The 15,459-nt window shown below is 39.4% G+C and overlaps 1 protein-coding gene across 6 annotated transcripts in view; it reads right to left on the bottom strand.

The window, feature by feature from the left end:
• The window catches only part of CADM1 (cell adhesion molecule 1), a 370,159-nt gene that overhangs the window by 43,232 nt on the left and 311,468 nt on the right, over positions 1 to 15,459 (bottom strand). For all 6 annotated transcript variants that reach the window (XM_028514571.2, XM_028514565.2, XM_028514566.2 and 3 more), the window contains exons 4-5: positions 13,413 to 13,550; positions 11,234 to 11,392 (exon numbers count right to left, since the gene is read on the bottom strand). In XM_028514571.2, the coding sequence (XP_028370372.1) occupies positions 11,234 to 11,392; positions 13,413 to 13,550 (297 nt within the window). The remainder of the gene's footprint in view (positions 1 to 11,233; positions 11,393 to 13,412; positions 13,551 to 15,459) is intronic.

The raw sequence follows: 15,459 nt of genomic DNA, 5'->3' as shown, positions 1-15,459 counted from the left end.
CTGTAATTGGTGGTGAAATAACCCCAGTTTTGGGGATGAGAACACTGGTGCTGAGAATGAAGTAGAAATAAACCTAGCGAGAAAGAGCCCCATGATATGTATGTTGGGAGAAATTTCTGATTCAAAACCACATTTCCCAGTAGCAATCCATTATTAAAACCAATGTACCTTTCTACTGCAGGGAGCTACTTATGTATGTGATCTAGTTATTCTTATTTCCACTAGCTACTTAAAAACTATTTGTGAGTTTGTGGGGGTATGGGTATGAGAATTGAATGTGTGAGGTGCAGGAAGTAGGGAAGGAAATGGGAGAGGTTAGAATTAAATACACATACAAATACATTTACAAATAAAACCTAGATGAAACTGAGGTTTTATTTTTCTCTATTCTGTACTAATGAGCTATTAATCCCTAAATCAGTCTCTCATTTAATTCTGTGACTCTGTAAATGTATATTTTTGAAAATGTACCCAAGAGTAATAAATGTGAGAGGCCAAGACATCCGCTGGCTGAAAGGTCAAAACAATTTCCATAACTGCACTTTGTCAGACAATCGCACCACCTAAACAACAGCCCCTTGGCCTTTTACAAGCAGTGGTAAGCTCATTAACATTCATCCTATGGAATAAGGGAGAAAAGAGACATATGGCAGGGCTCAACCCATCTCAACCTGGACCCTGCTAAGTAAGCTGCACAAGAAGTCTTCTCTAGGGATGGCTGTTTTCTAGATGTGTTTTCCAAGTCTTCCTTCCTGTCAGAGATCTTTCTCTTGCGTCTCTGAAAATCACGTGGCATTCACAACCTTTTAAGAGAGCCTTCTTGTATACCCTGTGCACTGCAAACAGTGAGTTGGTAATGCTTTCTGAGAAGCTAAGTAACTTGCCAGAGAACCGTAAGTCAACAGGCCTGAAGCTCCGGATGACCCTTGCAAGTAACATGATTCTATTCTTAGACTTGCTGGCTAAGGAAATGTTTAAGAGAAAAATGGCACAGAGCTTTCCTGATACTGGTAACTGGGTTGGGAAGGTAGTCATTAAAGAAAGACAGAAATATAGGATGAACAGGATGACCTTGAATGAGGACTGACTGCTGGGTGGAAGCAAGAGCTCCTGGGCACTCTCCTTTGGGAGCTACGGACTGTATGTTAGGCTCAAATACAACCATGGGGTGACTGTGGGTCTAGTATTTTTGGTGGTATAACATACACACAGGTAGATGGCAGGTTGGTGAAATTTATTAGAAACAAACACACTATAGAAACAAACAAAAAAAACACAGACAATAACAGACCTGCTCCCTTATAGTTCATTCTCAGTTATAGAGTTCCTGGTTAGAGGACCGCTGTCATTCTTACCCATGAACCACTCTGGGTGAGGCTACATTTAAAGTTCAAAAATTGGGCTAAAATGTAATGTTTGCTTAAAGGTTAATCTGATTCACGGAAGGACTCCATTTTCCATGCACTGCTGACTTCAGCCCGTTAATTAAGGAGAAGCAGAACACTTGCTGGCCTGTGTGGAAGGCTTTTCATTTTTTTCCCCTTGTGCTATTTACAAGCGAACAGGGCATGCTTTTCAGCATAGTGTACTAAGGGTTTTATATGCGCAACTTCCATTAATAATGAAGAGAGTGTTGAAAAGTCTGCTCCACTACACCTTTTCAGTACAATTGAGTTTGTTTTAGTTAAGCGTTTTTTTTTAATGTTACTAATAGCTGTTTACCAGTTGTGAATTACTCACACAAATTAGGAAGAACAAGCTACGAGTTTGCTATACCTAGAATTTATCTTTAAAAAATCATATTCTAATCCATGGAAAATGCACCTTTATTTTTGATAAGCGATTTTCCTAATTTACACTTTAGGCATCTGAAGAAACATCTACCATCTACTTATGGGTACTGCTGCCAGTTACCTTAATAGCTAAGTGAAAATGTAAACATTAATCTCACTTGTGTACAGAAAAAATGTCTTCTTCTGACATGTCCAGTATTTAGAGGCGTATTGTCTGACCATGGGGCAGCTGAGCTGTCTTCATGCCCAGCCTAGGAACCAAACAGAAGGTCTATATGCCCAGATCCCTCCCTGAGTGAAGGAAATCTGACAGATCCTGTTCTCTGTCCTTTACACTGAAAGAGGAACCTAAGTATTCTCAACAGGTAGACTAGAAACCCTGGGATTTCACTGGTACCTCTAGAACTCAGGGATTGTTAAAATCTTGCTGAAAGATCCTGACTACAGTATGAGCAGTATGTCAAAATACTGAACAATCCAGATGGTTGACTGAATAGCTCAGAGCTCATCATTTATATTTTAATTATGTTCATAAATCAAATGTTATAACCCACCACATCTTTTCTGAAACAGAACCAGGCTCCAAGATTTATTTTTAAGTAATGAGGTAAGGCCCAGTACATTTTCTGGGTGATCACTTTACGCCTCAGTTGGTGTTGTAAGGCACAGGCTAAAAGCCAGATGACACTTTCCATCCAAGTGCAATAACTGTCCAGAAAAGTAATGCTCAGAATGGCTTAATGTCATTATATAATGGCACTGCTATATAAAAATAAGAAAAATGGTTAGGTCCGTGCACTTATGGAACATCACAGTTTATAGAGATGGCATCACCAACAGCCAATCAATTAGGTCAAGGAATCTGAGGTTTGCATAATACACTGTAATTTTTTCAAAACCCCATAAAAGACATTTAGCAAGACTGCCACAGCAGTTGAAATCCGTTCATCAGTCAAAGCTGCACAGAGGGTTAAATACCAGGAAGCTTCAGGTCACACTACAGTAGCAGCCAATTAAAAACATAATGCTAGAAAGATATTCTGATTTGATAAGACCTTCTTTAAATGTACTTTGCTCTCTCTATAAAGGGAATATATATATATAAACTCTTAAAGAGGGTAGAATGGCTTGCTGGCAGATTACAATTGATTTCATGCCAGTCTGACCTTGCACCACATTCTATGATCTTTTTAGAAGATGAAACTCGAGACTATAACCTGTATTTCACTCTCCAATGTAAATGAAAAGTCATCGTCTCCTTCTCTCTAGATCACAACACTAACGTATCAGGTCTTGACAATTTTTTATTTAAGAAAAGGTACTCTGCAGTTTCCTTTTCCCAGCAGTGTCATCCTTCTCATGTGCTGCCAGAGAGGAGCAGAGCTGAGGCAAGTGGGAACCTCCCTCCTAACCCAGCTGACCTGTCCTCCCAGGGACTCCTGACACTTCGCTCTCTTCCTAAGATTTCTAAATTGGGAATGTGGGCACCGCATGTTCTCCGATGTGCTGACTGAACCGGGCCTGAGGGCGTGAACGCACATGTGCTCCTGCTACTGCATTTGGGACTCAGGCTCCCCCAGTCCCTATTGAGGCTCCACCCAATACTCTGGGACAGCAGTTAAAGTGGGGTTGGACGCCTGTCAGGCAGCAGGCTCACTGTTCCAGGGCCCAGCAAAGAGAAGGAGGCAGCTTATCAAGAACTCAAGGGTGCAGCTGTATCAGTATGGCTGGGACAGGGAGCACTGACTGAAAGAGTCTTTGCCAATCATGGGCGGTAACTGCAGTTCGGAGTAGTGAGACAATGCAAACATTAATGTGAGTGAGATTTGGTGAGCATTAGGGACTACTTGTGCTCAAAGCAAGAATCAACCCCTAGCAATGGCTGCCAAGACCGCTGGTAGAAGACATCTCTGTACTGAAGGGGGCCAATGTCTAGTGCCACACCAAGCTCTCAGAGGAGTTTGCTTTCTGTTGTCATAATACATTCATGAATAATTTTCACTGCCATTTCTTTGTTTGCAAGGTGAAAGACCTCCTGCTGTCACATCTGTTGCCTGGATTGGAGCGTTTCAACTGCACTGCTTGTGGAGGACTGAGCTATTTTGAGTGGGAGAGTCAAACCTGGTGGATCTGACATGGAACCAGAGCATGTACTACATTACTGAATGTAGAATGCAAGCAAGTTCCTCTTGTTGCAACTTGCAAGTAGTTTTGTAGATACTGAAATTACTGTTTACCCAACATAATCAATTGTATTCTGTGATGTTGGGCAGGAAGTTACTCTTGAAATAGTCAAAACCTAATGTGTATGTTCCCAGTGCTTTTAAAATGGGGTGCAAACTCACAGAGGACTCTCCAGATCTTGGAGGAAGCTTCAAAATTTGAAGCGAACTCTGGGCAAGAAAATCCTTATAGCAAGATTTTCTGCCTAAGAATGTTACCTTTGTGTAAAAAGAACATTTTTTGGGTTTTTTCTGTATGCAGAAGGCATTCAATATATACTGACAAGTGAATAAATGAATGAGAAAGTAGTGAAATATTAGGGCACAGATTTCTATTCCTAGCTATGTTGATAAAACAAAACAAAACAAAAAACAGACCATCAATCTATCTTAGTCCTGTTAAAAGATAAACTAGGCACATTACAATTTTTAAGAGTTTATTAAGCATACATCAATTTGAATAGGGCAGCATCCAACTCAAAGTGCTCTACTGACAGAAGCTAGAGGAAAGGTTTTTCAAGAAAAGATGCAGAAGCTATGCAAGAATATTATTTGATTGGCTAGAGCTTAAGAAGGTACCTCATTTGGGAATGCCTAGCTGGCTGTTTGTGATCAGTTGTGCTAAAGTTTCATTTTCCTGGGAGTGTACTGACTTTGGTTTTGGTTTAGGTTTTGTAGGCTACTGAGGCACTGGTATATAAGGCCACCTTGTTTAACTACTTTAACAGCCCTTATCACAAAATATAATTGTATTTCTCTTTTGGAAGGTCAATCTAGCTTCCAAAAATTCAAAGTTCAGCTCAGGTGTTCTGATTTACATACTTCTACTTCACTATGCATTTATTTAGTATCTCTGGTGTATCTCAAATTGGCATCTTAAGGGAAATCATAAAGCATGTTGTTTGACCATTCTGTTTAGACCATTCTCTTTAGATTTTTAGATGCCAGCTTCACAATCATTTGACTTTTCACATAACAAAAATATGACCTTGAGTTAAAAATCGTAAGTGGAGATGGAAGAAGATAAAGGGAGGAAAAGGTGGGGAAAGGGGGAAGGGTTTTCAGGAACACTTACAAAGGACACATGGACAACACCAAAAGGGGTAGGATGGAGGGAGGGAGGTGAGGATGCCTCGGGTCCCAGGGGGAGCTTGGGGGGGAAATGGAAACAATTGTACCTGAACAACAACAACAAAATCAATAAAAAAGAAAAAAGATATATATTAGCATACTTACAAAATAAAAATAGTACAAAAGACTTCTTAAACTACATAAAATGTGTTTAGCACATAAATACTTCAACTAAACACTTTATTTTTGTTTAATGAGATTTCTGTCTAATCTACTTTTAATTTTATTATTATTATTATTTTTAAAGATTTTATTTACTTTTTAGAGAGGGAAGGGAGGGAGAGAGGGAGGGGGGGAGAGAGAGAGAGAGAGAGAGAGAGAGAGAGAGAGAGAGAGAGAGAGAGAGAGAGGGAGAGAGACATCAATGTGCAATTGCTGGGGGCTGTGGCCTGCAACCTAGGCATGTGCCCTGACTGGGAATTGAACCTGTGATGCTTTGATTCGCAGCCCGCGCTCAATCCACTGAGCTACGCCAGCCAGGGCTAATTTTATTATTAAAGAACTGTTTTATTATTAGCAGAACCCCCCCCCCCAAAAAAAAACCATTAAGTGAAGAGTGCACATTAGACTAATTTCAGTAGGTAAATATTTGATGTCCACAGCCACAGAGAGACATCTTTCACAGATATTCTAGGTCAGACAATGAGGTACAGGAAACCAGCTGCAGTAAGAGGCCTCTTCCTACAGGGTGTGTCTTTAGAAGGAAGGAATGAGGCAAAGGCTGTCTTCCTTAATGGTCATTCAAGTCTTGCTCACAATGTATTTGGCCAAACATTTACTCTTTGTATTTTTGAATATTGGTTACTCAGCCTCTTGCCCACTCTGGTACTACCGAACGCATCACTGACAATCTATGCAGGTGATATTAGGAACTCGGATCCACCACTACTATCATGTATTAATACAAAAAGTTACTGGTTAAAACATTAGTTTGAATCAGGGTCTCCATGCTTTTGTTTCTAGTGAGGAATAATAAATACTGAAATAATGTCCCTGAAACTCAATTCATGGCTTTAAAAAAAAGAGTATATTCTGTTTAAAAAAGAGAATGAGACTGGAGATCAGAGAGAAAGAGCCAAACCTGAAAATGCCAGCCTAAGAACGCATCCTAAGAACAGAATTGATGGGGAAGCAGATGAAGTATAAGGAGCTGCTTTTGGAAACTACATCTCACCCTCCACTCCAAAAGGAAAGGTTTCTAATTTCCAGGTTTTTTTTTTCTCCTTTACCACAGGGCACTCAATACCAGAGAAACGTTTATTTTAGCACGGATAAAGAATAAGTTTTGATCATCTCCTCAACGCCCAATTTTCCCCCAGTCAAGGGAATGAAAGCCTTCTCTGGACCCTGGATGAACGAGAATATGAATTTACAAAATATGTGACTTCATGAGTCAATAAAACTCATTTTGAAAATGATGCCCACGTACATGATTAACTGTCAGATGATAACAAGAGAGCAGGGAAGGCATTCAAACACCCATTTCTAGAGTCTTTGTTTTGATGCTCCCTTTCAAAACTCATCTCTTAATTTTTTGTTTTTAGGAAATATGCACATACACAAAACCCTGGCAAAATGAGGAGTTCTGCAAGAACATTTTAAATTATGGCTATCATGGGAGAAAGCAAAAGACACACAGCAGTAATGCAAGAGCTTCAGATTCACCTCAGTCCACAGTAAGGCTCTCCCCCTGTGCACAGCGATCTGAATGCCACACTGAGGGTCACAGCTTTTCTTTCAATTTCCAGCTTATGTCGCTATGTGTTGCCACCTTGATGCTATTTAGACAGTTTTCTTTTAATGCACAGACAGTGAACTGTTCTCGCTGAAATAGGCTTTTATTTGACAAGAGTATGTTCCCTCAGATCTGAAGCTCTACTAACTGGGTTACAAATGTATCACGCTCTGCTATAATCAACCATGTTGCAAATTCGAGCAACACTACATACATCCAGACATTCGAAGAAAAAAATGCACAGAAAGAATTTATTAGGGTCACATAGCTCAGAACATTCAAAAGCAAAACTGTTTTCTGCCTAACAGCTAAGGAAAGAGAGCTTTGAATTTCAGCTTGCAAGCGTAATGATTTTCTGGTTTAAACATTTAACTGCATGCTGCTGCTGTATCCTCGCTGAGCCTCAGAATGAAAGCTAAAAAACTAAGAGCCCTACTGCACCGTCTTTGTTTCCAGCGACGTTCCTATGAGAAAACCTTATTAATGAGCTTGCAAACGAGCACCCAACAGGGAAGTGTCACAAACAAGAGCAGCTAATGCCCCAGAAAATCAAATAACTGAACACTTGGCCGACTGTGGTGCCTTTCATATTTATAATAAAAAAGGGGGGAGGGGAGACTTTAATTCACTAATTCTGAAGGGGTCAACACCTTGCTGAACAAAACAGCTCATTTATTTATGTTCAGAAATCTCCAGATGATAAATTACATTGATGTTAATCACTTCAATGCATACTACACAATTAATATCTGTACTCACCAAAAATTTAAGGATTATTAAAAGTATGACAGCATACACATCTGGCTGATTTTTCACATAATTGGGCACAACAATTTCTCCTGGTACCACAAATAAGGGTCCTAACAAAAAACACTGCACAATTCTATGTTCAATTAATTAGGACTTGAATCCACAAGACAAAAGCAATTCCAAGTTGGAGTTCGAGCCTTGTCTTCCATGCAGTATGTTAGTACTATACTCATTTTGTCTTCCCTCCTTTTTCTGTCACATTTAAAGTAGGATACTTAATGGCAAGCAATGCAGATTTTCGTTATTTCATTTCCTTTTTAAAAATGGTATTTTTAAGAGGACATGATTTATGTAGAATTCAAATCCATTATGTGTTATTTAACCCTGTTCATATCCTCTTAGATGAGATAAAAGAGGTTTCCATAAGCCTCCATGTGGCAAAACGGGCCAGGCTGAGCCAAGTGAGTGCACCTGATACTATTCCTATCAGGTTCCATTTGCCCCCACGGTAATCTTACTCTTCCAGGGTAGAGCAATTCTTAATCTGAGGTTCATGGGTGAGCCCGGTATTTCCTGGTGGTAAATTAATATTTATCGCTGATAATATAAGAATAGCTGGCTCCAAGGGTTTGAGCCAATTAGTAAGTAATGGTCTAATGTTACTCCTCACAGGGTATCCAAAATAATTCAACATCCATGCAGACTGGCTACTGAATCTCATACATTAAAGTATCTCTTCCTTGCTCATGGCCATCAAGACATGGCATGGCTTGTCTGCGGAGGGAGGACTCTTATGGGGAGAGTGGAGTTGAAACACCACCACTGGCCAATAACCGATGAAGCTTTGTTACTCAATGACTGAGGGTCTTAGGCATAAGGCTTTTTGTTATGTATAGCTGTTGGTGTTCAAGAAGAGTACAGCTGGTAGGTAATAATGTAGAGAATTTCGGTTGTGTTTGGAAAAGCTACTTAAGGACTTCCTGGATGACTCAGCAAAGGTCTCCATACTGCTCTAGGAATGGAGGGCAGTGAACCATCAGGTGACTTTCTTGAGCATGGAGGGTTTCATTTCAGATGCCAAACCAGACTCTCAATTCCATTCAGATTAATATAATGCTTTGTGATTCTTAATTTTCTTTTATGCAAAGACTTTTTTATATACATTCCAAAATATAGAGTATCGAGGATAAAATGTTTGCTTTGCTTATGTTGGATGTAAGAACAGTCTCCCAGAAAGCAGATGCCATCTTAGAGTTAAAAACGGTCATGGGTGTGTCTTCATTTTTGGAAGGCATCAGAGTCACTTTCCTGCAGTTAAGGGCTAGCAGTACTTCCTAAGATTGAAGTATAAGGGATTAGGATGTGGTGCTCTTTTCGTTTTCTTAAGGGACAAATGTCATTTGAATCTACAGAACACAGAAGGCACAGCTTATAAATATCATGATCAAGTCTTCCAAGGGATAGGAGGTATAGTGCTTGAAATATTTTGCATTTGGGAGTGAGTGTAATTTTGTAGGTGGGTGAGGTTATACCTTACTTAGAAGATACTCTGGGAAGCTACTAAAAGAATTTAGGGGTGTGAACTGGGTGAATAGCTACTCAGGTCTCACAAAGGAGCTAATGTATTATTAAAGCTAATGGGCCCCTACAAGGGAAGTTAATGGATATTAAGTTTGCTTAAATGAATTACATATTAACAAAGTCAAAAGAAATCTACTATCTGCCAATTTAGATAATATCTGATCATTTATGTTTTCCCATTATAGGGACATTACACCACAATAGTTTTAGTGATATGAAAATTATAAGCATGATGCCCATAATGAAGCTACATAATGAAGTAGATGAAATGAATTAAGAAGAAAAACCTGCATTATGTAATGTTAAATTGAGCCAAGCTCACAGAGTAAGAAAAGCTTGGAATGGGATTATGGTCTCTTAGAAAAAAGTTTTTATAACTTTCCTCATTTCTTGTTTTGCTCAATTTAAACACATGACAAAAACTGGAATAGGTTGAATGGGGGCCCCCATAAGATACACTCACTTCCTAACCCCTGGAAGCTTCCTAATCTCTGGTGGCCGTATTGGAAAAGGGGTCTTTGCAGATGTAACTACATTAAAGATCTTGAAAATAGGAACATTCTGGATTGATCTGGGTGGACCCTAAATCCAACGACAAGTGTCCTTATAAGAGACAAAAAGGAGAAGGCCATGTCAAGATGGAGACAGAAACTGGAGTGATATGGCCACAACACAAGGAACTCCTGGAGCCACTAGGAGCCAGAAAAAAGCAGGCAGGCCCTCTCCTGGGGCTCTGTGAGGGAGTCCGGCCCTGCCCACACCTGGACCCAGACTTCTGTCTCCCAGAACTGTGACAAAATGCATATCTGTTATTTGAAGTCACCAAGTTTGTGGTAATCTGTTACAGCAACCCTAGGAAGTAACAGAAGATTCCACCCTCTATCATTGCCATCCAACCAAACTCCTGTAACATTTTCATTGTGTGTACTCAGATATCCCCTGGAACTTAGGCCAAGTTCCAGAACCCCTTTGATAAAAAGTGAGCAGTGCCTTCTTAGACACACCCTTGGTGCAAAGATGGTTTTGTGCAAAAGAGATATATTTTTCACAAGCAGAAGAGCCCTGAAGGGAAGACGAAGAGAACATCTTTTGTCCACAGGGTACACAGTAAGGAGATAACCTCACTCACCACGGTACAGCTTTTATTGATGAAGCCATTGAGATTATGTTGCTGATCCCAAAGAATTTCCCTTTTAAACTCACTGTATAATTTAAGCCAAAAAATGGGAATGTGTAATTTAAAACAAAATGCTGACGAAGAATGGAAATAAAATCTCTTCTATAAAAAAACTCAGTACTTATGATGGGGTTAATAAAGGGGGGCACTGCCCTAGATTTTGAAGTTGACACAGAAATTATTACAGTCAATATTCACAAAATTTAATTAAGTCATGTGGTACAGCAGATTAGAATCATTTTAAAGTTTTATATTCAGGTTATATCTAGTATTTTCAAAATTCTCACCGGCACTCAGTAATATGACAGTGTTTCAGTAAAATAAGTCTTTGCTTATTTTTCTACCAAGACAGCAAAATAAAAATTCTATCTATATTATCTAAAAAATATGTATTCAGTGAATGGCTTCTGAAATGTTGTAAGCAACTGCTACTCTGTGTCCTAAGAATTGAATACTTGGGTACTGCTGTAGTTTGAATATCTGTGTCCCCCTAGAATTCATGTTTAAATCCCAGTGCACTGTGTGATACATTAGCAGATGGGGACCGTGGGAGGTGCTTCTTTAGGTCATGAGGGTGGAGCCCTTGTGAGTAAGATTAGGGCCCTTAATGAAGTGGTCCCGGAGAGATCTTTAGCTCTTTACCCTGTGAGGACACAGTGAGAAGGGGCCAGCTGTGAGCCAGGAAGAGGGCTTTCATTAGAACACGACCATATAGGTGCCTTGATCTCAGACTTCCACCTTCCAGGACTGTGAGAAATACATTTCTGCTGTTTATAAGCTAGTCAGCTACTCAATCTGTGATATTTTGTTACAGCAGCCAGAATGGCCCAAGACAGGTACTCACACTGTACTTCTAGATACCGCTGGGTCTGCAAGTTCCCGGTGACTGCAGGGTGCTCCACCTGACAGATCACGGGAACACCATCATCCTCCTTGTGTACCTTCAGCATCAGTTGACTAGTCACAGTGTACATGTCTGACCATTCTTCCACCTCTGATTTGCCTGGGGGAGACAAAATGTACCGAGAAATCAGAGTTGAGTGAATTTCTATTACTCTGTTTTCATGTTCTCCCCCCTCCCACGCTCCTATGTTATTGCTTTAACAAAAAGATGAAAGTCACTTGGGACAGGTATACTCTGTGGGTAGATGACAGAGCAAATGATCATTTCCCACTTTTCAACCTTGCAGGGTAGTACTTAAGATATAGTTCAACTATACAGAATATATACCATTTTTATTTAAATGTATTTCATATGTTTCTTCTGTCTTAAAACCCACCACAAAAAGGTAGCTGAAAGTTTAATGTTTTCAACACCTGACTGCTCAAGGCATTGAAGAGGAGGAAAAGAGAGGAGCTTTCCATCCCTGCAATCACCTGAACTTGGAATGCCTACTAGGCTGACATTTGGTTTAAAAATTCCAGGACATCATCAAAATTCCCAATGTAATCTAATCAGGAGAGGAGGTATAAACAACCCCTTACCCCGCCTCCATCAGCATCAGTTAAGTGAGGAAGTAACAAAATGGATTTATATCATTGAAATTGTAATTGGGATGTTTAAACTCTGAAACTTTTGAAAGACCACAGAAAATGCAGTGGCAGCGGGTAGAGCAAAGTAAGCTATAGGCTTCAGGCCAGGCAACACGTCCAAGAACACCCAGAAACGGAGGAGGCTTCCGGAGGATGAATAGGCCAAGGCAGCTCCTTTCCTGAACTTAGCACTCCCTGGGACAAGACGCACCATTACTTTCTTTTAATATTTTGTACTTATTGGTACACATTTAATGGTTCAATTCACTTAGACAGAAAAGCAGAGGGGAAATGAGAAACTCTTTCCTTCCAAAACCATACCTAGGAAATAGGAGATTAAAACAGAGCAAGCATTTTGAAACTTAAGTTGTTATATATAGATCTATCTGTTTCTAGATATAGATTTTTATATCCGCTTTCTAAAAGGACCTATTCTTTTCTTCCTGGCACTCTTTATTTATTTAACAAGCACATAGAGCCAGAGCATTTACTTTGGCTTTACAAATATTCACTTGTTTCACCTTCATAAGAACCACTTACTGTACATAATATTAATATCTCCATATTAGAGGAAACAGAGGCACACAGCTAACATTTCTGTCAAATGACCAGAGGAGTCCAGCCCTTAAGTCCTTTGTGCTGGGTACCATTGGGAAGGCAGCCTTCTGAAAAGGAAAGAATTGGAATGCTGACTCTCTTGAGGATGTAGGCTTACTGACAAAAAGGGTCAAACAGGGGATAGGCTGTACCCTTTAGCCAGTACAATGGGAAAGGCAGCAGATGTCTGAGGACCCAGGAATCAAACCTGGGACCGCTTAGCCTGGAGGGAGAGACAATGGGAGCAGGACTGCAGGAGCTACCTGTGCCACCTTCACAACATCAGAAACTTTGCATAAGAACTAATTGGTGAAATGGGCAACTGAATTACAGCTTTCACAAGAGAGGCAGTGTCTGCAAGTTCACACGATAAAATCCTTAGCTTTGCACAGCTGCTGTTGTAAGAAAGCACATTGTTGACATAGTTGACAGTTCCTTAGATATTTGAATGACTTGGGCTTCACAATGGTGAAGACCGTGATACACTTTCCTTAAATATCAAGCATGACAATCTGGAGTCCTGACCCACCTTGAGCCATAGGGTGAAAGCAATGAGAACTGAGGGAATGGCATGGACAGACTGAGCTCAGGGGCAACTCGAACAGTGTTTGTTTGGCTTAAAGCGTTCCAGCGGACAGGTCTAGTTATTTTTGACTATCTGAGTAACAATCTAGTGACACATATCACCATAAACGCACAAATCACAGAATGAGGACATGGATTAGAACAAGAAAATGCTGTTAGGCTTTGTAAGTGATGATAAACTATATCTCAATGAATATTTATGTTTTGGGGGCATGTGTTGCATTTGTGTTTCATTTCTACAAATGTGTACACCTCTAGTAGAATCTGGTGCTGATTTAACACTTCAGAACAAACAAGGTTCACCTTACCTTTTAGCTCCTTGTTCCCTTTGAACCATCTGATAGTTGTGGCTGGTTTGCTGGCCATAGCGGTGCAGTTGACCTCAATCTCCTCACCTTCCACAGCAGTGTCTTTCTGGATATCAATCATCAGATTACGTGGTGGGACTACAAATTAAACGTGTGCTCTTTAGACACAGAATCTCTTTATGGACATATTCTTCTATTCATTAGAAACTAACATCACTTCTATCAAAATATGAAACAAACAATGGACATTTCTGATGGGGATTTAAAACAAACAAACTGCCACTAGAGGGGGAAAAAAAGAAACAAAGCCATCATCAAATAAAGTGAAGCATGCACAATCACTCAATTTAGCATTTCCACCCAACATATCTTAAAAGTGACCAGTCTCACACTCCTAAGTTATCAGTGACCAAGTTATATCAATATGGATATTAGATTAGTTAAAAATCAGTAATTAAGAAATGACCACAAAGTAGATATGGAAGGAAGAGGAGTACACACAATTCAACTGATCATCCTTACCTAGAAGTCTCTGAAAGAAATATTTCTTCTTAAACCGAACCCTTGGATTTCAATCTTCATATGAAAGATTCCAAAGTCAACCAGCAAAGATCAAAAACTTAGAGTCCCTTAAAAGAAACACTCACCATAAACATACACAGAAAAACTGTGCCTCAGAACCAGTTCTGTTCAATTAAAATTATTCATAGAGATCCAGAATATAATTATTACCTCCCCTGGATAACATAGTAATAACATCCTTCTGCTTATGAAGATGCAGTAATATAGGAAATACCTAGTAATATAGGAAATGCCATAATATAGTAATACAGTTAATGTTCAGTAACTTTCCATATTCTAAAATTGAATGCTCCAGATTTTGAAATCAAAAGTGAAAAAACCACTAAGCGGTTGCAAACACTTTTATGTATCAGAATTAAAATAACCCTTCTGTAAGTATATTAAACATATACATAACAAAATTGAATAAAATATTTAGGTGCTAAAATGTTGAATATTAAAGCAAGAGTATGTAGGATGATGAAGAAAGAACGTTACCTTTTATGAAACTGAGTTGACAGTGAAACTTCATATAAGGTTGCAAGCTTATATCACGACTGAGCTTCTTGAAATAGAAATCAGTAAGAATACTGAAATAGAAATCAGTAAGAATACTGAATTCAATAGAATGAAGCTAAGAATATGCTCCCTGACCACCATGAATAAGCAAAGACAGTTCTGAGACTTATGATTAATAAGTTTCTCAACTCAGAAGAGAAACAAGAAATTAAATATGTATAAACATGCCATCCTGATGATCAAGTTGAATAATAAATCTGATACTGCTTCAATAAATTATGGGATTAAACCATGTATTTGGGGTTTCCAACTGTTCTAGTCCAATGTGAAGATTCTGCCCACAGGAAGACTTTTACACTGAATTAAATCAGGTGAAAATACCTGTAGAGAATGATAGAAAACTAAAAGTAAATGATTTGCGGCTTATGATTCTCGGCAAGATAGTGTGGTGGCGGTGGTGGTGGTGGTGGTGGTGGTGGTGTGTAACTGTCAGAGCAATGCAGGCCTCTTCTTTGTTCCCCGTGAAAGAGAAAAATAGCACATCCACTCAACTGAATGTGTTGCTAAAGTGATATGGCCCAGATGAGTAGTTAAACATGAGAAAGAACTACCTTAGCTTACATTTTAAGAAAAAACAAGCATGAAGAGAGGTAGTCTAATACCCAGTTTGGAGCTGCACTTCTGCCAGCATTTCAGGAGACACAGAACGGCAGTTACTAAAGTAAACAGGAGAACTTGTGCTAGCCGTTTCCTAAACATCTCTCATCCTTGCTAGACAACCATCAGGTAGGTTACAGATTTTCGTCACACACACCTAGAGATTTGGTTGGGAATACTGAGAGAATAGAAATTTAGGACCAGCAAATACTATGAATTCTGAATACAGTATAATAGGAGTATTAAAAATGTTATGTTTACACAAATGTCAGAGGAAAAGGTCGTCCAAGCCTATACGTAGTAAGATCTT

This window comes from Phyllostomus discolor, chromosome 6, assembly GCF_004126475.2.
Source record: "Phyllostomus discolor isolate MPI-MPIP mPhyDis1 chromosome 6, mPhyDis1.pri.v3, whole genome shotgun sequence".
NCBI lineage: Eukaryota > Metazoa > Chordata > Mammalia > Chiroptera > Phyllostomidae > Phyllostomus > Phyllostomus discolor.
Note: the sequence above shows the minus strand (reverse complement) of the source record. Positions and strands in the feature narration are given on the sequence as shown.